Raw genomic sequence first — 21148 nt, forward strand, 5'->3', positions numbered from 1 at the left:
ATGAGATAATAATGCTATAAGATGCCAAGCTAATAAATTCCTGTGGTAAAAAAATCTCTCTAACTCTGTCAAAGTATTAAAAAAAAATTACAAAATTTGATTTGTTTCAGGATTTATTTCAGGCTTTGTCTTGTTCTTTAAAAAAGAGGACAATCCTGAAAATAGACGTGCAATTCAAAATTGAAACATTACAATTTTAAAAATGAGCCGATTACATATTGGAAGAAAACACTTGTTTCAGTCATAAAAGTATTACTTTACAGTGTTTGCTGAATGTCGCTTTCAGAAATAATAGCTAACCATTTAATATAAAGTATTACAAATAACATTTTAAATGAATTACTATTGATTCCACCATATCCTTTTTTTTTTTTTGAAACAGAAACTTTCATTTCTGAACATGTAAAAAAAGACACTTTGTGGAGAAATTGCCAAAGCCCTGCAGAAGCGTTTCACACAATATTAAAATAGCATTTAACAATATAAATAAATTGTAATAAACTAACTCAAATATACTGGCATGAGGTGTAGTGGTTTGCTTTGTATAGAAAACAGATATTGAATCCACATACAGTACATGAGCAGGAACAAAAACATTAAACATTGTCCATTAAAAGTCCATTTTGGTTTGACAGCTTCATTCTGACGAAAGCAGATGAACTTCGGTTTTGATGAGTGACAGATCGATCCAATACTCGGTTCTCTATCTGAGATCAGACAAAAGAAGTCGAACACAAAACTCCAACTTTGGAGAGCTTCACTTCTGTCAGTTTACCCAGCTTGACTTTGTTTTAATTGGTCAAACTGTGTACGTTTTATGTAGAGGGTTTCCTTGTAACTACTTTTGAGTTCAAAGAAGATTGGGATCACAAAAGTGTTAATTGAGCATTAAAAAGCAAAACGAGTTAACCTTTTAATGATATTATGTGGCACTCTCCATAGCTTAAAGGTTTCAGTGGAGAGATGATGTTTGGTACCGGTTAGGGGACAGTTTGTCAGATCCTTGCATGCTGTTGCAGCTCTGCTCCACAAAGGGATGAATCGCCTCCTGAGTGACCAAAAAAACTTCAGAAAGAACAAGGTGAATGGCAGTAGGTATGACCAGATGCTTCCGGTGTAGCTTCTAGCACCCTCAGTGGAGGTCGGGCTGGTCTGAGGAGAGGAGAAGGCCCTGAATGCTGAACGAAAAGTGTCCTGCTGAAGATTTTTGGACTATGAGCAGGGATTTATAGGAAATACAAATACAGTGTGTATACAAAATCTTTTGGCCGGTTGGCACCATTTATGTCAAGCTGGCAAATAAAACATTTTAAACTAACCAAGGTTGACTTCAAATGTAGAACATTTGCCACAATAATGTCCTGAAAAGGCATCTATCCACAGAGTGGTGTCATCTGTGATGGTTATTCAGCTGAAAGACTCCTTGTTGAATTCAAAGGTCGTTCCAGAGGATCGGGCTGAGTTACACAGTCTGTGGAGAGTGCTGGAGATGCCTTTAGGTCCGCAGCAGAAAACCCCAACTTTCTTCCTGAAGGCAGCGAGAGAGGCAGAGTGAGCGGGATGTCATCAGTTAACCCTTTATAGGACACTCATTGGAATGCTTTGAAATAACTCTGAGTGTTATTGGGGGACATAACAGAACTTTATTTATTTTGAAAGAAAATTTAAAAAAAATGTAATTTCATTTAGAAAAATAAACACTGACAAAGTTACCATATTTGGTTCAAATGCCACAATAGCAAGATCAGTGACGTAGGGTGACCTCTTCTGATTGGCTGAGTGAGGTTCACATGTTTCTCGACCTTACTGAGGTGCAGAAGGGTGGCCATATAATATGTACGGAATTCACCAAAAATAGTCACTTGCCAGATAAAGGGTTAATATACACCTTGAGTCATAGTGGATTGCTAAAAACTCTGCCTTTACTCACTGCTTATTGGTCTTTGCAATCTCATCAAACAGTAACTTCCATCTGGGACGACCAACCAGCAGTCTTGATGCGAGCGGACGGTACCTCTCCTCAGACATGCACTGGAACAAACATGCAAAGACATTCTTATAAACAGCATGGGTGTGAATGCACTATGTCCATGATTCATTAGGTCTAGGATTTTGTTCTGTACATGTGAATGTGTTAACAATGTATGTGTACTCATGAAAAAACTCATCCTTCATTAACAAACGTATCACACACCAAGAACTTTAGCTATCGAAAAAGGATGATTCTGTAGCATTTAAATTATCAATGCATCTGTTATCTCCCTGCAGCAGCAGTTTCATTTATAACATTATACAAATGATCAGTCGCTATTTTTTCTTAAAAATAGCCCTGCTACCATCAACACTTTCCAATCTACAGGATCCAGCATCTGTTTCCAGTTTCTACACTTTCCTTACTTTCCACTGCCAGCCTACATGCAAACAGATTTCAGAGCTGTTAAATGTTATCTGTACTAAAAGCAGCTGTGGTCAGCTATCAGCAGAGCAACTCGGGGACAGCTGTTTCAGTTTGTGAGTACAAGCCTATAAATTAAAAATCTCTCAAGCCATTTCCTAAAGACTTGGGTGTGACACACCGAGGTTGACTTGCTTTATTTTTTATAGCCAGTAAGTTTAAGTCTCTGTCCCAGAGAAACTCTGATCCAGGTCCAGGTCTTCCTGTGACAGGTTAAGGGAAACACCAATAAATATAATCGACAAGGCCTGTCTTACAGTCAAGATCAATAAAACTGTGTCTGTGCAAAGTCGAAGCTTTTAGCCTGATGCATCAAGACCATGAGACCCGAATAGTAAATAAAGAAAGATTCTGTATCAAGTGCTGAACATTTTCCCCTGTAGTGGTGCTTCTTCCCTCTGACGGTCCACTGAGTCATGTCAGGCTGGTTTTACAGCTTCTTCTACACACTGTGAACAGAGCCTGTGCTTTAAAAAGGTAATGTATCTCCCCGTCGGGGAATTGAACCCCGGTCTCCCGCGTGACAGGCGGGGATACTCACCACTATACTAACGAGGAGCTGAGCTCCCGAGGTCATATGACCCAACGAAAAATAAGGCAGCGACACATGGGAATGTGTGATTCCTAGACCAGGGATTTTAAATCAGTTTAAAATCAGCTCAATTTATAAAGACTAAGGGAAACATTAGCAGTGATTGAACAGCACTATCAAACAAGAGTATGAAATGAGATTGATTGTAATGTTAATTGTTCTTCTTTAGCTCTTTTCTCTATCTGTTGTTATTTGTTAACTGAAGAAGAGAGAAAAAAGTTAGTGTCAATATAAAATGTAAATATAATGTTACATTGGAAAAAAAAGCATTATAAGGCCTCAACGTCCTTCTCTGTCTTATGCTTCCCTCTAGTGGAGAAGGACTTACAAACAGTGTATTGATGAATGGATGGATGAATGTTTGGATGGAGAGATAAGGAAACGCAATGAAATTAAATTGTATGCATAAAAAAATAGACAATGTTGTGTGTGTGTGTGTGTGTGTGTGTGTGTGTGTGTGTGTGTGTGTGTGTGTGTGTGTGTGCGCGTGCGTGTGCGTGTCTGTGCGCATGCGTATGTCCGTGAGTCCTACCTGCAGGCTGTCCGGCTGACTGACGTATAGTTTCAGATTAAAGTAGTCTGGTCTGTTTTCCTGCCAAAGCTAAATAACAAACAAAGAATTAATTTAAGAATTAAAATGAATTGTTTTATGAGGCTGTGATACACCAGGTTTGATCGAATAAAGTTATTAGTCGTACAACATTTGTTTCTAAATTTAAAAAAAACAAAACTGTGTAATACACAAACATCCACAAGATGGCGTTAGAGACAATAAATCTCACTAGCAACAGTCTGATATTTCAGTGTATTCACATTAATCTATCATTTCTGCAACTATAGATTTAAAAAACTATTTCTTGTCACTCAGTGAATGTTTTTGTGTAAACAGTATACAGAGGTTGATGTTAACAGACTTTGAAATCACAGGTGCCACAGTTATGACTCCCTGCTAATCTGCCGTCTTTACCACTTTTCACCTTTGACCCTCTTCTTCCAATTTCAACCCACAAAACTTTCTTTGATCTGACTGGGAGCCACACAACATTTCTATCTTTGGTAGCCTGTGGCAAGTGGACTTTCTTTGCTGAAAAGTGGCTCATTTTCTGTTTAGCCTTATGTTTAGGGGCATATGCAGACATTTTGAGCTGCAGAGCCTCGGTGCTTATTTTGACATTCAAGCAAACACGATACTTGAATTCTGATCAAGCAGTTATCAAACTATGATTATAAACTGCAGTTTTAACTCAATTTACATCCTTATGTGTTTTAGTTCAAATAAAAAGAAGGCTTGAGAGTAAAAATGTTCGCAGACCTTATGATGAACGGCACACAGGAGTTCAGCAAACCAGTAGAAGGACTGTAGCTCCCTGCACACCCACACAAAGTACAACCTCTGCAACCTGAAACCAGTCCAGCCGTCACTAGGTGTATATCAAGGAGAAAAAAAAGAAAAGAATCACACCAATAGCAAATACTCTTGAGGTTCATCATTAGTCAGTAGATATTTTGATTTTATCTCACAGCAGAGCATGCAGAATGCAGGCGAACGGGGTGACTCCTATTCCACCAGCTACACAAAGGCTGACATCGTAGTTGAACACTTCCTCTGATGGGCTTCCAAAGGGGCCATCAACGTAAAGCCTGAATATACAGTATGGATGAAAACACAACTATTACGAGACAAACTGGACAAATATACACACATATATTCATACTATCCCCTGTGAGAAAAAGACGTGAAGAGATAAACATCCTGCAGCCCGCATCAGTGTGAGGTTTTTTTTTTGTGTGGATGGACAACAAGTTACCAGGGCTGCTCGTGGCCCCAGTGGGGCCCTAAGCAGGATTATTATGAAGCTCTCCCACGGTTATCTCACCAGACACAAACAATTTAATTTTAACTGAACATCCTGTATTTGTAAGAACAAAGTACACATACGTTTAACTTTGATCTGAGATCAATACATGTAAAGTAAAAAGGCCATATTCTGATTCACACATAAATAAATAAATAAATAAAACACACACACACACACACACACACACAGCCATCATTTCTACAGCAGCTGCTCAAACACTTGTGTCATGGATAACACACTCTTAAGGGGAAATAAGAAAAGAAAAAATAGGACAGTCAAACCGAGACATTTTTTTACATTATCTAATATATTCTGAAATGAAAACCAGAAAATGGCTGTTAATACTGAATCAGTGTTAACACACCCTGACACACAATACAAAGCCAAGGGAGGCTTGGCTCAGAATGACTGTCACATCATAACAGGCGTTGTGAGATCAGGGACAATTACAAGGTCATAATCCTGTTTAATGTCCTGTTTTTGTCTTCATGCTAAGCGAAGCTTAACATGTTTTGAGCCTTTCTCTGAACTGTGAAAAAAACACAGAGCTAAAGCTAGATTCAACATTACAGATTAATTTAAAAAAATTAAAGGACTAGCAAGAAGGAATAAGTGGTGTCTAGTAGTAAAAAGTGCAGATTGCATAGTAGGCCATTTAAGAGGGGGTTTTGAGGGGGGGTTTATAGTTTGTTTAGCTTTGGTTTTCTGTCACAAAATAAACTTGCATTCCCCCCAACCCATATCTCTCTCTCTCTCTCTATCTCAGGAAGAGCACAGGTTCAAAGGTCAGGAGGTCAAAACCTCTGACCCCGCTGTGATTCAGTGCCTTCATGAGAAATCATGTCAGCCAAATCGCTCCTAACGCACACACATGCGAGCACACACACAAACATACTTGGGATATCTCCTCTGTTGCACCATGGGAAGGATCTCCATGTCTAGCCTCGATTCAGGAAGCAACAGCTGTGTGAACCGCTCTAAGCAAAGGAGAGAAGAATCATTTCAAATGCACATGACGTTATCCTCTGATCTAACTCTGCAAGAATGAACAGTGTCAGAAACATTTTAATGCAAACCTGTTCTCTTTATATACTGTACAGCCATATTAAGAGGTATCTATATGTTCCAGTTCAGTGTTTTCCACCACACAACATGCACTCATGGCCGATTAAGGGGCCAACACAAACAAACCCACTTCCCTTCCTGTGCTATGAAAGCATGTGTGTATGGATGAGTACAGTAGCAAGTGGAATTGAGCGTTCATGTTCTTGCATTCTCCAAAAGGCCACAGCTTCCTCTTCAGATAAGTCACCTTGGAGCTGCATACCAATGCAGGTTGTGCAGTCAAATAATAAAATAAGAAAAGTTTAAAAAAAAGGGAGAGAATTTGCCAGTCTAATAGGTGCATTACTATGTGGAAGGGAAGTATGCAAAATATACTGTTTTAGTGTGAAGTGGCCAGTAAGTTAGTATGTGGCTTTGTGAGTTAGCCTCAAAGTAAATGGCGAACCCAAACACAATCCAATTGTGATACTGATAAGAAAGAGAGAGAGGGAAGTGGACACACACACATTTAAGTGTTGTTTTTAGAAATGTATTGTACCTGGAGAAAAGTGAGAATAAAGAGGAAGAAAAAAATACATTCTGTCCTGTCAACTCTGTTAGGGAAAAGAAAGTGTTTGCGTATCTCGTATTATCCGTGTGTTTTTGCACATGTAAGCCCTATGGTAAATCCTATAGTTGTGTGCGTGCATGCGTGTGTCTGTGTGTACCCACCAGTCCAGTCTCCCACGACTCTGAGATGGACGCCAAAAGTTGCCTTCATCTCTGTGGGACACTACGAGGAGTGAGAGAGCAGACAATGACTCACAGCAAAACACACACACACACACACACACACACACACACACACACACACACACACACACACACACACACACACACACACTTGTTGGAAAGCACAAGAATATGCACGTGCATCTGGCGCAGACACAGACTCAATTTTAAGTGTAGCACATGGCTCTCTCTCTCTCTCACACACACACACACACACACACACACACACACACACACACACACACACACACAGTCTTCCTGTTGGCAGACAATGTTACTAGCCTCAGGGGTCTGTCTGCTCTCTGTCAGTGCAACTCTCTGCTGTGCTCCTCAGAGCTCTATAAGTGTGTGTGTGTGTGTGTGTGTGTGTGTGTGTGTGTGTGTGTGTGTGTGTGTGTGTGTGTGTGTGTGTGTGTGTGTGAAAGAGAGACCATGTGTGCATGAGTCCATCTCTGTATGCTGTTAAAGCAAAAGGATAGTTCTTTGAGTTCTGTTTTTCCTCTCGTATACAAACCTTGATAAATTTTAAAACATCAGAAAAAAAAAAATAAAAACACAAATGCATTCAGAGAACTACCGGACATCCAAGCTGTCATTCAAGCACCGCCCAGCAAGAGAGAGGGGATGAGATGTTGAGAAAGGCAAAGAACTGCATGTTCTTTGCCAGAGGGGATGAGTGTTTAGGAAACTGTAAAAACACGTGTGTATAGTGTGTGTGTGTGTGTGTGTGTGTGTGTGTGTGTGTGTTTGCATTGGGTCATTAGATAGGAATGTGTTGCATAAAATCTTACCGTTGTTAGCGTGAAAGGATGGTTTTCAAATGAGGAGACACCTGGACAGTTAAGAACAATATACTGAGAAGAGAGACAAAGAGAGATGTGAAGAGACGGAGTGACGCCGGGATGACAGAGGGATTGGGAACAAGAGAGGATTAGAGAGGAGGTATGTGGAGAAAAAGAAAGAAAACATCAGGAACAAACTAAACTTACAGCAATCCCTCAAAGAACAACATTTGATGAAGTCATTAGCACAGCGCATGATTTAAAAAAAACAGAGGTGTAAAGATGTAGAGATGAAGACCTGTCATCTAACCTGTCCAGGACGAGCCTTAAAGTTCTTCTTCAGCATGCGCAACTCAATGACATCACAGGGATGCCTGATGACCGTCACTATGGTAACAGGGTTGCTGCTCCGGATATAGCGGTAGAGACGCTCAGCGCAGTACAGACAGAGAGGACCGGACACCCAAAGCCAAGTCTACAAGTACATATACACACACACAGATGAGCACTTTGATGAGTGTAAAGTTACAGATGCAACAAAAACAAGGCTGCATAACGTGAGAAAAACACGCAGTATGTGATACAACGTAAATATTAAGAGAGCACATAAGCTAATACTCCTAGCTAAATCTGCAGTTCTTCTGGGTTTATACAGTACCTGTATTCAGTTTCTCCTGAATACAAAATAATTAAGCAAGGGATATATATGTATATATATTTATTTTTTTTAACCACTTAATTTAAACTTACTTGACCTACTTGATACCTACTTGAGCTGTTTTAAGCATGGCTGATATAACAATAAAAATAAAACTGTTTATTTTATTTGTTATAATATTTTGCAATATCTTTATTGGGAATAATCATATTTCTATAAAGATTAAACCGTGATTCATTGTGCAGTTCAGATGAAACTGCAGTTGTTGTTTTTTTTCTTAAGGGAAAAATTCCAACACATTTCTGTCAAATTTGGGTTGAACACCAAGGTGAACATATCTCAGCTTTGTCTGAGTGATATGAAAAGGCTGCAGCCATAGCCCTAATAAAGGAAGCTTTTTAAAAAAAATGTGGTTTCTGAATCAAACTCTCTCACACTGAGAAAGTACCAATGAGGATATATATGTGAAGTCTCTTAACATTTCCATCCTCATGTGTGGTATTTCTGTTGCTTGTTACCTGTAGCTGACTAATTGCTCGCAGCTCCCATAAAGCCTGCATAGCCCATCAGGTTTAAGGGGGATTTTATGGACCCAGCTTGTTGCTTAACGACCATGTGCAAACACATAATCACACAGGCAGGAAGAAACATACACAAGCACGGGCCTTGAAGTACAAAGAGGATGCCTGCCCCTCCCTTCAGCACAACACCTCTAATAACAGGACCAACTCCCTCCAACACCTCCCAAATACTCAAACACAAGTACAATACTTCCACACCCACAACAAAAGACACTTTGAGACATGAGAAAAAGTCCCAAATATGGCAGCAAATGTGCTCAAATGCCAAGGTACGAGACATTGAGGCCCATCGCCCACACACAGACGCACCTGGGGGGAGTGTGGCTGGAAGTGAGCCGCCTCTATGCATCTCCTCTCCTCGTCCTCACTCTGCCCCAGCTCCTCACCATGCCGCTCTGTGCTGCTCTGATTGGCTCGAAGGCAGCCGGGAGGATGGGCCTCCAAGTTGGTTTGATACTTTAGAGCTCCTCTAAAAAAAGAGAAGAATCAACGTGGTCAACGTATGTTTCTTTGATTGCTGAGATTGGAAGAACATCAATAAACACCCTTATTTATTGGAATCTATATCCTAAATAAGGAACGTCATTGTCCCCTTTATACAGCTCCTCCTAATATAACAAATACAGGTAAACTGCTGTTTGTAGCGTGAAACTTTTCATTTAAGTACGATTTAGTTTGTACATAAGAATAATAAAGCATTTCATTTGAGTAGCCAATGTGATATTGTATTTGGTATAAGTCAAATCAAAACACGTTTCTGGATTCTTGTTTTGTCAGTGAGACTGAATGGACAGCTCCTGCTTTAACTGGGAGTCAAATATTTTCTGATGTTTCATTTGAACACAGCAAACAAAACGTGTAGATTTGGTGCTACTGTACCATCAGATCTACCTACCCAACCATGTGCACCATCAGGATGATGTAGAAAACGATGAAGAGGTTGTGTGTGTACCAAAAGATCTCATAGTTTGACATCCTGAAAAAAAAAAAAAAGAAAAGACAAAGTATATGGTTATTTCTAAAGGCGCTGTCACCTTTAAGTCATACCAAAGATGTTTTAAAGCAGACATAAGGACCAAACACAGATGTAAATGAGAAGTGATAAACTAGTCACATCTCATAGGGAAGCAAAAGAGTGAGAAAACAAAAAGACAGCAGGGACTAAGAAAGAAAAAAAGCGAGGTGAGGGTTTGTTTAGGACCAGACGCACAGACTCCGAGCTCAGAGTCTGAGTAAGCAGGACTTCAGAGGTCGATAACTAAGGGGTCATTACACACGACGTAAACGTCGCAAACATAGGACATCATCAGACCTTCTACTCATCCTCTTGACTGAAACTTCTTTCATGTCTGTTTCTTTTACATATCTGTTAATGAACAGCGTCACCACATATCAATCTGTTGAGTCTCAGACCATGATAAGTGGTCAGTGCCTTGTAATCCAGTGACTTAAAGCAAAGGAAACCTGTCCTGGTTAATATGTTCACTATTCTAGAAGCCAGTTATAACTCAAAAATATAGTTAGCTTAAAATATTATACTTGAATGCAAATTATTCAAATTGTAAGAGCATTGATTCCAATGTCAGTTGTTTTGCTTGTATATGATGGAGGAGCTGAGGAGAGACAGGAAATGTCAGGAGGAGAGAGTGGGGGCAGCCTCAAAGTGATTCTCTTTTAAGTAGTCTCATCCAACATCATATTTTTGCCTCGTGTGTTTTCAATATGAGTAATGCATTACAGTCAATGAAAATAGCACAACTCAGGGTGTTCTTCTTTGTGTCATATTGTCTGTGCTTAAAAGACACATACAGAGTAGCTTCTGCTTAAATCCCTTTCGTGTATAACAAATGTCTGAATTCTAAACCACACCAAAGGCCTCTTCACACATGCACACCAACACGCCTTCCTCACTGAATACAATTCTAAAAAGGAAAGTGCCGCTCAGAAAGTAAAAGCGAGATGGACATTTTGTCAAACAGAAAACATTACAAAGCCAAGTCATTACCAACATCAGGATCAAAAACTGTGGTTCAGTAACCTTGCCCACTAGTTTATTTTCCTGAATATCATCTGTTGCATTCACAAATCAGCTCTCCTCGACTTCTTGAGGACATTTTACCAGGGGTCTGGCTGGAAGTAAATCAGATTGAGTTGAAACGTTTTCAAATGTTTGAATTAATAGCTCTTAAGAATTTGGTGTAAAAGGCTTTAAGTATTTGATACAGTCTTTTCTGTCACAGGATATATATTTAATATATTTTATTTAATTAAAAGACAGTAGTAAACATTACAGTGTCAACACATTGTCTGGTCAGGGGTAAGTTGATGTTACTTCAGTGTACTTTCTTTTCTCCTTCTGATTAAAGGAAAACCTTTAAAAAAACGAGATTTCCAGTTTAATCAGGTCAGAAAGTTATGCTCGTCAACACTTAATTTTAACAAATCCTCAAAAGTTGTTACAAACAAGTTATTTAAGGGTTAAAATGCTAAAAAAAAAAAAAAAAAAAAAAAAAACTATTATTCTCATAATATATTAACAGCATTGGCGCGCCAACATGGTTATGTCGTGTGCCCCATGTACAGAGGCTGTGTTCCTGGTCACAGCGGTCGAGGGTTTGAATCCCACCTCAGCCCTTTGCTGCATGTCATCCCCTACTCTCTCTCTCTCCTTCAAACATTTCCTGTCTCTCTTCAGCGGTCCTATCTAATAAAGGCGAGGTCCTAAAAATGACATTAATAGAAAAATGAAATATATATTACCAGCATTGTGAGAATGTGTTTTACCAACACTGGATCATTGTGACTTATTGTTTTCTTCCAGTGTGCACCAGTCTTTATTCACCTCTCCAGCCACTTATCATTACTTTAATCGAGCCTGAAGATGTCTGGAAAAGCTTCCTATCCTTTGTTCTGTCGCTCAAGCAAGCATGCAAACACAAACACAACTCACGTCTTAAATACCTGCACAAGGTAACACACATGCAGAGTGGGTGACCTACTATGACCTTTGTAATGACAGAGCTGTGAGTGGAACACTTAGTGGGGATTTCATGGCAAACCGACCTCTGTTAGCAAGTCTCTTCATGGTTTCCATCTGACATTTCTGTCTCACACAAACACACACACACACACACCCAGACAGAGAGATAGCGGCAAACAGGCAAGGCGAAGAAAAGACAAACATCCCAGGAAAGATTGGTTTTCTCGGCTTCAGGAAATGTTTACAATAGTTCTACAATGTGGAAAATACTGCCTCCCAACTCTTTTAAAAACATCCACTGCACAACAGATCACAAACACACCAATAATGACTGTGTGTGATGGTTTCATTTGACCTACCGCACACAGTATGAGGAGGATGTAAACATCAAAAAGAGGATGAGAACCAAAAGGACACCAGTGACTCCAGGGACTGAAAAAAACAAATCAGCCAATGAAAGAGCAGGGACAAGTTTAGATCCTAAGACACAGATGTTTGAACTCAACTTCAACAAGTGAGGTCTCCTTATTATGATATTTATACATTTAAATAATAATATGAAGCTATTGAACAGTAACCCATCTTTTTACGTTTACAACAAATACTTTATAAAATAAAGTGACAGAAGGGACTACGCACAGCATGACTTCTTACGCCCTCCTTGGCATAACACCATTCAACACCACCAAATATACAAATGCAAACTACATTTAAAATAGTAATTTCCCCTCTTACTTGTTGTCAATATGATGAGTTTTGGGTCCTGGAAAGAAAACAAGAAACAAATAACAGTTTGTTGATGTAATCTTCTACGACTGTTTGTGTGTGATACTTTATTTAGACGTCCCAGTGGCAGCCCATCACTAAGCACCCTGCATTGCATTTTTAGTACTTCAGACTGGAGCTTCAATTACTTTAAAGACAAAGTAAAAGTCTTATCTGCGCTATGCAGTGATTAGCCAGGAGTGCTCTGTAAGAATTAAAAGCTCTTATATCTTTCGTCAGCCACTTTAGCCATTTTTTCTTCCAATTATGAGACCATGTTGGAATGCTATTCATTTCAAATGGGGTTGAATGATGTTTCAAGCATTCGTGGTTAATTTTGACCCCAATTCAAAAATGTTGGGTTCGACAAGTTTTTATGGACGTGAAAAGTTATTGAGGGGACTCTCAAGACCCGAAACATAAATGTGTGAGTAAATGGAGCTCACCTCTCCTCTGTAGCGAGCCAAATTCAGTGCAGGAAAGTCATCCGAGTAGCTCGTACTGAAGTTGACAACATTCACCAGGTGGGCAGACACGTGCACAACTGCAGACGATCGGAAAGGGATACACAATACTGATTTGAAACACAACAGAGAGCATATTCGCTGCCTCACACACACGGAGTTAATTATAGAGGTCAAAATGAACTGCTGGCAGACACTCTTACAAACATTTCTTTGTCTATTCAGCAGAAAGTCAGCAAAACATCCTCCTGACTCATAGGCACGCACGCACGCACGCACGCACGCACACACACACGCACACACACACACTCCCTTCTGACATCATAGGCTAACCATGCAGCTTCTCGACAGCTGATGGAATAAGAGGGCGTAATCACGGGACACAAGGGTCCTTTTTTTCTCCCTAACATCCTTTCCCACTCCCACAGCTTACTGACCCCCCTCTGTCTTTCTTGTCTGTCGTTCACTCTCATGTCAGACTCTTCGTATCTCCGAGTGATCCCTGGTGTCTCTCTGTCTTGAAAAATCTCAAACTCTTGCTGTGTCAAAACTTTTAAACTGCACTACATGAAAGCTTTGCGCTTTGAAAAGGATGTTTGTGTGTGTGAACGTGCGTCTCCCAGTGTGTCTTTTGGTTGCTAATAAAACAGGAACGGTGAAGAACAGATAGCATGCTTGTAGTTTTTAATTGAAGTTGCTCGGTTGATCCCATGCTGAAATATCCAAACAAGACTGAAATATCTAATCAAGTACTTGATGCATTTCCAGATTTATTTTTTTGTGCAGATGTTGATTATCTCCAAAAATGTAATCCTATATGTCTTACATCACTATGAGCTTCATCTTTATGGGTCTGAGCAAAATGTCTGCAGTGTTCAATATGTTGCCCATGGTGCAGTTACAGACCTTTTCAAGAGAATTAATTCCAATGACTTTGTGTTTGGTACGTGGTGCGAGGATCAGAATATGTAGTAGGGAAATTATGGCTAAACCTTTAAATCGTTTAAGTTTACAAAGTGGTTACACATTTCCTGTTACAAAAGTTCTTTTGTAACAGGAAAATCAGCAAAACGATAAAAGAAAAAAAACATTTAAGTATGAACATTTCAGGATGAAAAGGAAGTCAAGGCATCCTATCCTAAGCTACGGCAAGCACATGTTGAAGTGTCCTCGGATACTGAACACCAAATTCCTGCTGTGTTAATATGTATGACATAGATTTCATACTGATGGACACTTTCCATCAGACTTTTTGTGAGAAAATAAAAGTAACGTGTCACTGTACAGATCTGAAGCCAGGCTTCTCAAAAAAAAAAAAAAGACTCCCGACATGAATGAGAAAGAAGAGGAAGCCTGTAAAGAGGACACACAGCTGCAAGAAGCTCCCATGATGTCATGAGAACAGACTCACAAGAGCAACAACACAGACACACACACAACTGCACTGGAAAACACACGTGACCAGCTGGACAGAGATCACAGCTGGTACTCCAGGAATGCTGAGCCAGCCTGGGTCCATTTATCCACACTCCTTATACACTCACAGACATACATTGTGATCGATTAGGGGATTTGATCAGTGGTGATAAGTGACACTTTTTTTTTTACCAGAGAAGATGCAGATGGCAACCCCGCACGCCACATGAAAGGTCTTGCTCTTGTCGAGGAGTCTGCGAGTCTTTCTGCTCGATACCTGCAAGAGTACACATCAGTATTTCATCTTTGTAGCTGCTATTTCAGGAAACAAAAACGCACAACATTCTCTACTAAACTTAATATCCTTTGTCGGCTTATGTAGGGTATGGAAAACAGGACGTTTCAGCAGCTCTCATTAATTCTGGAGCTCCTCCTCTTTGAATAGATGGCATAAGAAAAAAAAAAAGTTTTAACTTGAAAATATTTTTTTCCTTTGAAATGCCTTTTTATCTTACAATCATTTTACAATTTTAAAGTAAAATTGCTCATGCAAACCCTATAGGGGCCAAGGCTAAAGTAACATGATGGGAACAGGAGAGGCCATGAGGTACAGAAGGTAGTTTCGGCATTGTCACTACCTGGAGCACGTATCAACACAGCCTGGGTTTGTTGAAGTTGGCAATGCTGAATTTGGTGGCAGTGGCAACTAAGGGCCTGTCATAACCATTTACAAGTCCAAAACTTACGGATTGCTCTGTAGTTCTTCCTCGGACACCTCTCTCTTTCGCTTTCCCCCCTCCCTTTACAAACTGTTCTTACCGTATGTGTTCCTCGAACAAAGGTGAGCAGGGAGCGACACATGGGCAACAGCACCAAGCTGCAGTTTAGGTTCAGCACTGACGCAGACGCCCTGCTGATGCACAGCCCGAGCTGGAAGAGAAAAGAAAAAGCAACGAAAACATTGTCAGGCATGTTGCTGAGATTGGGTCTGTGTTAGCGGATGTTAAGCGATACGGTTCCTTTGGTGAAAGAAATAAACGTTTGAGCCTTTCCTGCTTAGATTTGGAGTATTGAATGTGCTCACTGAAGGACTAAGGCATGACTTCCTCCCACACAGGGTCACTTAAAACTCTCTGAGTCCTTCACAGTATGTGGAGCTCAGAGCACCCACAGTTTGTATCAAAATACAAAAACTGTGGGTGATCCATTTAAAATGATTAACAACAAGAAAAAAAACACATTTTCATAACACAAGCTGTGTGCTAAGGCACATTTATGAATGTCTCTATAGACATTTGTTTTAACACTATGATCATCTAATAAGCCTCTCTGTTGTAGGAAGAGCTAAAAATGTACTTCTCACCTTCTTACATCCCAAGCTGATAATTTAAGTAGTTTGACAAGGAAGAGATCAAGGTTCACTTCTTTCACTGTGTGGTATCTCCTTCATCACCCCGTTATCCTCTGTCTCTCTTTGGTCCAATCATTTTCTAGATATTTCTTAAAGAATAACTTTGCTACGTTTTTTTAAACAGCACTCTGTAGGCCTGTCCTTAAATCTTCTTCTTCATTTGTCAAAGCTTTCATCAAAAGTATCGGAAAAATCCGTTCATCTAAATTGTGGATTCCTTCGACATCTTACAACTTCCTGTATGTCTGGACACATCTGCTGACAACAGAATGAAAGAGTACAAGTTGCCTGGAATGGGTGTGATGTTTGTAATGTAACGAGGCTCAAACAATCTTGAGCTACAGCTTATTAATCGAAACTGGTTCATGCGTAAACAAGAGATGGGGTTCTACTTAATTCAGCAGACCTAAAAAACGTTCTTGGACGGCCTCTGTGAGCACTGCAGGTGCTGTCTGTTCTCATAATCCCCCAGACACTGAAAGGTGAAGGTGTGTGAGAGTCCGTATCAAAGGGAGCTCGAGGGAGATCACGTGTGAACCATAGTCCGATCAGTCTAGAAACCTCGAGTCCTTCAAGTGTTAAGCTCTCACACTCTTATAGACAATAGGTGGCTGCAATTTTTTTAAATGGCTATTTTTCGAATGCAGTGACTCGTACATTAATGACCTTTAAACTTGATATACTCCTACTGAAGCCCAGATTCAGAATCTCTTCTGAAAGTTGAGAATAAGATACAAATACATATCTAATCCTCTTACTTTCAGCTGTCACTGCAACTATTTTTGAGCTCACTTTTTGTTTTTTTTCACACCTTGAAGATACTTGGCTGCTAAATGCTCCTTCACCACCAGTTGTTTTCTGCCTTTCTGTCTGATTCTGTCTTTTTGTCACAAACAAGAAGGGTCACATGTTTTTTTAGAGCCTCTAAACTATATTATATTACCTTATGTTTCCGAAAATGATACACTTACAGCAAGAAGAGTTTTATTTCAGTTTTTCTGAGTTTGCACAATGACCAGTTGAAACTGACTCTGAACCTGTGTATGGCCGAGGGAATCTACAAATCCATGTGGTAACTATCTGTAGGCTCAACTCTGCAGGTAACCTTTTCATATGATAGTGTTATTATAAAATATTTATTTAAGAATATATAGGAGTGGATGTACTGTGTACAGCACAGTCAGTCCAGGAAGCATCACCTTGATAGCAAATGTGTTAAAATAGCTTTAACAAATTCAGCTAAAAGAAACACAGAAAACACAGTCCACAGATTTGCCTGTTAAAATTTATAAAAAGGACCATTACAAGTTATATATCTAAATAAGAAAGAAGGAAGTGCAAAGTATACCAACATAGAAAAGTGGACCCCACAAACAGTTTCAAAGACTCAACATTAAGAAAGTTTACAGTTAGCACAGATCAACGACGATAAAGCCAGATAGCTTTACCCTTTACAAACGTCACCTACACAAACACTCCAGCACTGCCTCCATAGAAAAGCAGCTGATTACAAAACCACAAGCAGATCAGATATCCAGCTTTCTGTACTTCTTGAAAATACTGGACACCTAACACACGCATGCACACACAAACACACATGCATGCACATGTCACGCACATGCACACACATGCATGTACTTAACCACAAACACCTTTTGAAGTCAAATCTTATTTCCCTTCAGCAGCATTGAGCTTTGAAATACATCTCTAACTTGCATATGCAAACATGCACGCACACACACACACACACACACACACACAGACACACACACACACACATAAACTTAAGCCCTCTGGCAAGGCATTCAGTCAAGGCCAGCGGCGTGCCCACACTTGCCCCTCTCTCCCCTGTGCCTCCCACTGTACAGGCGATGCATGAATAGCTCACACATGCTGCTTGCTGCCACATCGTATTTTCCATCTTATTTCATACTCACACACATCGCTCTCAATCCATTTCCTTATAGAAAAGTGTGTTACTCAATATGCCTTACAATTGTCACCAAGAAAAATATAAACATCCAAAGAATGAGTTTCTCTCCCACAGTGTGTGCTTAACCTGTTCTGATTATCAGCTTGTGGTTTATGTACTTGTTTGTATTTAATTGTTATTTCTGCTATAATAAAAGATGATCTCACAAGAACAGGATTTTAATGAAGCTTGTGGCACTGTTAATAACAAATAACATGTGTAGACACTATTTACTCTGCCACATAACAAGAAGAAAAGGAGAGAAAAGGTGAACCTGGGAGAAAAAACTGTGTCCTTGCTTTTACAACGTTGGCAGTGTGATTATTATTCCACACCACTGAAATGTACGCGTGTATATTTTTGAGATCAAAGATTAATCAGTAAAAGTGCTATAAGTCCTATATATGCAAAAGGCCGCTATAAGGAAACAGCCACTGACACTACAAATACAGGTATTGAATATGAGGGAGGAAAAAGTCGAAATAGAACAACGTGGGGTTTTCTCTGACCGCAAGAAACAACTTTACTGGCACAAAAACGCCAACAAACACGCGCAAACCATCATGAGCTTGTGACAACAATTACACACGCACTCACATGGTTCAACAAGCAAAATGTAGCTCCTGATTCTGTCTGCGATCTACGGTTTATATCTATCGAAGCCAGCGCAAAGGGACCAACCTGTGAGCACTCACGCGCTTAACTGCCATCAAAGAGTTGAAAGTCACAACTTGGACTCATTAAAACCTTCATGTGACAGTCGGCCATCCATCACAAAGCCTGTTCCTGTGATATAAATAGAGGTCTGTGCAGCCAGGAGGAGCAGGTCGCTTAATAAACAGACATTAAGTCACTGCACTGATGTAGACACCAGAAAGGCTCACATTCAATGTCCTTTATGCAAACATCATAATCAAGTAGTGTTTCTTTTTTTTCTTTTTTTTCTTCGAGGACAGAGTCACAGCGGAGGATGCACTTCATCAAAAAGCTGTACTGCTGATGATGATGATGATCGTAACCAGATTTATTTGCCTCCTTCTGACTCCTAATTCATAACATTTTCTGGCTGTTTGATAACTATTTAGACGTGTTTCAAAACCTCCAAGAATACGCTGCTGAGACACTGCAGACATTATAACACACACACAGTGCAGATCAACTCATGCTACAACAAACACCGGTGTCACAGGTGTCTCGAAGCTAGAAAAAAAGTTACTTAAACATAGTTACTCCTTACTAAATCATAAGAGACAGCAGTTCAGATTCAGTGAGGAATAAAGAGATAGGTGATCGACTTGACTTTAATAAACGGTCTGCATTTTGTGTCATTATCAGGTTTAGTTTGAAATGTCTAAGACTGTTGTGCACACAATGTGCTGCCTTGAATTGTGGGAGCGTAAGCAGAAAGCAGGAGAAACATATCTTAACATGTGTGTAATGAAAAGTTATAAATGATAAAGAACACACTTCTGCTACAAGTTTGATGTATTCTCTTCCCTTTTAAAAGGAGACCTCAAGCTGAATGTTCTTTACTCCTGTGAAGTTTGTTTTTATGGTCAATGGAGCATATTCAAAATATATGATTAGATATCGGATGAGTGTCTGATTCACTCTGAACCAAAGGAAATGATTCAATGCAGCTGACATACGCTAATGTTCGAGGTCTTACCCCCAGCATCTTGTAGAGGTAGTGGTACTGCTTTCCAGTGGAGTACAGCAAGAAGGTCTTCATGAACAGCCAGATGTTCACTCCCAACCACAGCATCTGTACACACACACACACACACACACACACACACAGACACACACACACACAGAAGAGTAGCTTAAACCTCCATCATCAGGCAATTCTTGCACAAAGTATCCCAAACACTTACTTTTTTTTGATGAATGTTTGTTGCTGATTTACATTTCATTGTGCAGGATTGTCATTTTATCCTTAGTAGGCTACACACTGAGACTCATTATCATTGGTGATTGCTGGAGCTTTATGGATGCAGCATTTGAAGTAGACACAAATTGTCAAAGTGACAACTGCGCTGGTAGATGCAAATACAACCTGAACTTCATGTCCAAAAACGATGTCAAAACAGATGAAACAGGCTCGAAAAAGACGCAGCGCAAGACAAAAGTGAAATCAAAGCGCTTTGAAATGTAGCTGAAGAAAGTTCCCCCCACCAGGACGAAGTGCTTTCCTCCCTCGTTGGCGACCCAACTCCGGACCGACACAACCATGATCACTTCACTGGCTCCTCAGCAGCTGCCCAAACTTTTCTGCAGAGCCTCGGTAAGAAGTGGCGGAGAAAGTGAAGACTCGTCCTCCCAGACTCCAAGTCGTTCCTTCTAACTGATTGTGTGCAGCTTTCCCCAGACCGGCCGGTGTCTGCTCCGTCCCCCCCTGCACTCCTCCGTTACACCGTCGCTCCTTTCTGCTCTGAGCGCATTTTGACTTGTCGTGCCCCCCAACAAACAGCCTGAGCCGTGAGAAGCTCTGTCCGAAACATTCACCGCATCGTGGACGCCTCTCTGCTTGCTGTACTGCAGGCCTGGACGCTATGTTGGTATAAAACGCATTCTGGTTGTAATGACAGTGGGCAGAGTGAATGTAACCACCAAAAAAAGAAGAAGACAGGAGAACAATAAGCATTAGTCCGCTCTCCTTCACCGCTCCTCTCGGTCACTAGAGGGCGCCACAGTCAAACAGGTCTGAATGAAGTGTGCCCTAAATGACCGTCATCAGAGGTAAAGGTAACACTGACTCAAAATTACACGCTATTTTTAATTCTGATAATAATTTTCTGGATTAATCAATTAGGTTAACCATGCTTTTTCGCTCGCCTATAGTACAAAGGTAATAATTAATAAAATATGGCAATTTACAATAATTAAAGTACTTAATTAAATTTAAACAATTAATTAAAACTAAATTTGAAGAGAAGGTTTGATGATTGGCTTTGTTAATGACCCATTAACTGCAGGTATGATATTAAGTGAGAGATGGATTATCTTTTATCAAATTGCGTATGACCATTTTTAAAATAGTGAACCCTTGCCAAAGAGATTTTCACTACCTACAAGCCAAAGCTAACTTTCATTAAGAATAATAATAATAACTTTATTTATATAGCACCTTTTAAAAGAAATGTTCACAAAGTGCTTTGACAGACATAACATGATACATAAACTCAGGACTGAACAGACATCAACAGTCAGGCCTAACAGAGAGTACAACAACAATATAAAAATATGATAATATAAATAACACGAATACGACAGAGACAACAGTAAGGTAACAAGAGGCAGTTAAATATATGAAACACTACAATGAAGGACAATTAAGTAAAAAAAATGAAAAAGATGAGAACAATATGAAAATT

General features: G+C 39.9%; 1 protein-coding gene across 2 annotated transcripts; it reads right to left on the bottom strand.

The window, feature by feature from the left end:
• Positions 1–117: 117 nt before the first annotated feature.
• Positions 118–20217, bottom strand: nox4 (NADPH oxidase 4). Of its 2 annotated transcripts, XM_079353989.1 has the most exons (19): positions 19950–20217; positions 19441–19536; positions 15208–15318; positions 14581–14665; positions 12955–13052; positions 12479–12506; positions 12103–12175; positions 9659–9739; positions 9073–9232; positions 7835–7999; positions 7534–7596; positions 6683–6743; positions 5802–5883; positions 4569–4688; positions 4360–4468; positions 3580–3648; positions 1931–2031; positions 1714–1806; positions 118–1528 (listed from the first exon to the last, which is right to left on the bottom strand). In XM_079353989.1, the coding sequence occupies exons 1-19, from the start codon at positions 20004–20006 to the stop codon at positions 1408–1410; spliced, it is 1773 nt and encodes a 590-aa protein (XP_079210115.1). In that variant the 5' UTR covers positions 20007–20217; the 3' UTR covers positions 118–1407. The 2 variants fall into 2 exon arrangements, with proteins under 2 accessions (XP_079210115.1, XP_079210116.1); XM_079353990.1 differs by lacking the exon at positions 1714–1806.
• Between the last annotated feature and the right edge of the window lie 931 nt (positions 20218–21148).

This window comes from Symphodus melops, assembly GCF_947650265.1.
Source record: "Symphodus melops genome assembly, chromosome: 10".
Classification (NCBI taxonomy): domain Eukaryota; kingdom Metazoa; phylum Chordata; class Actinopteri; order Labriformes; family Labridae; genus Symphodus; species Symphodus melops.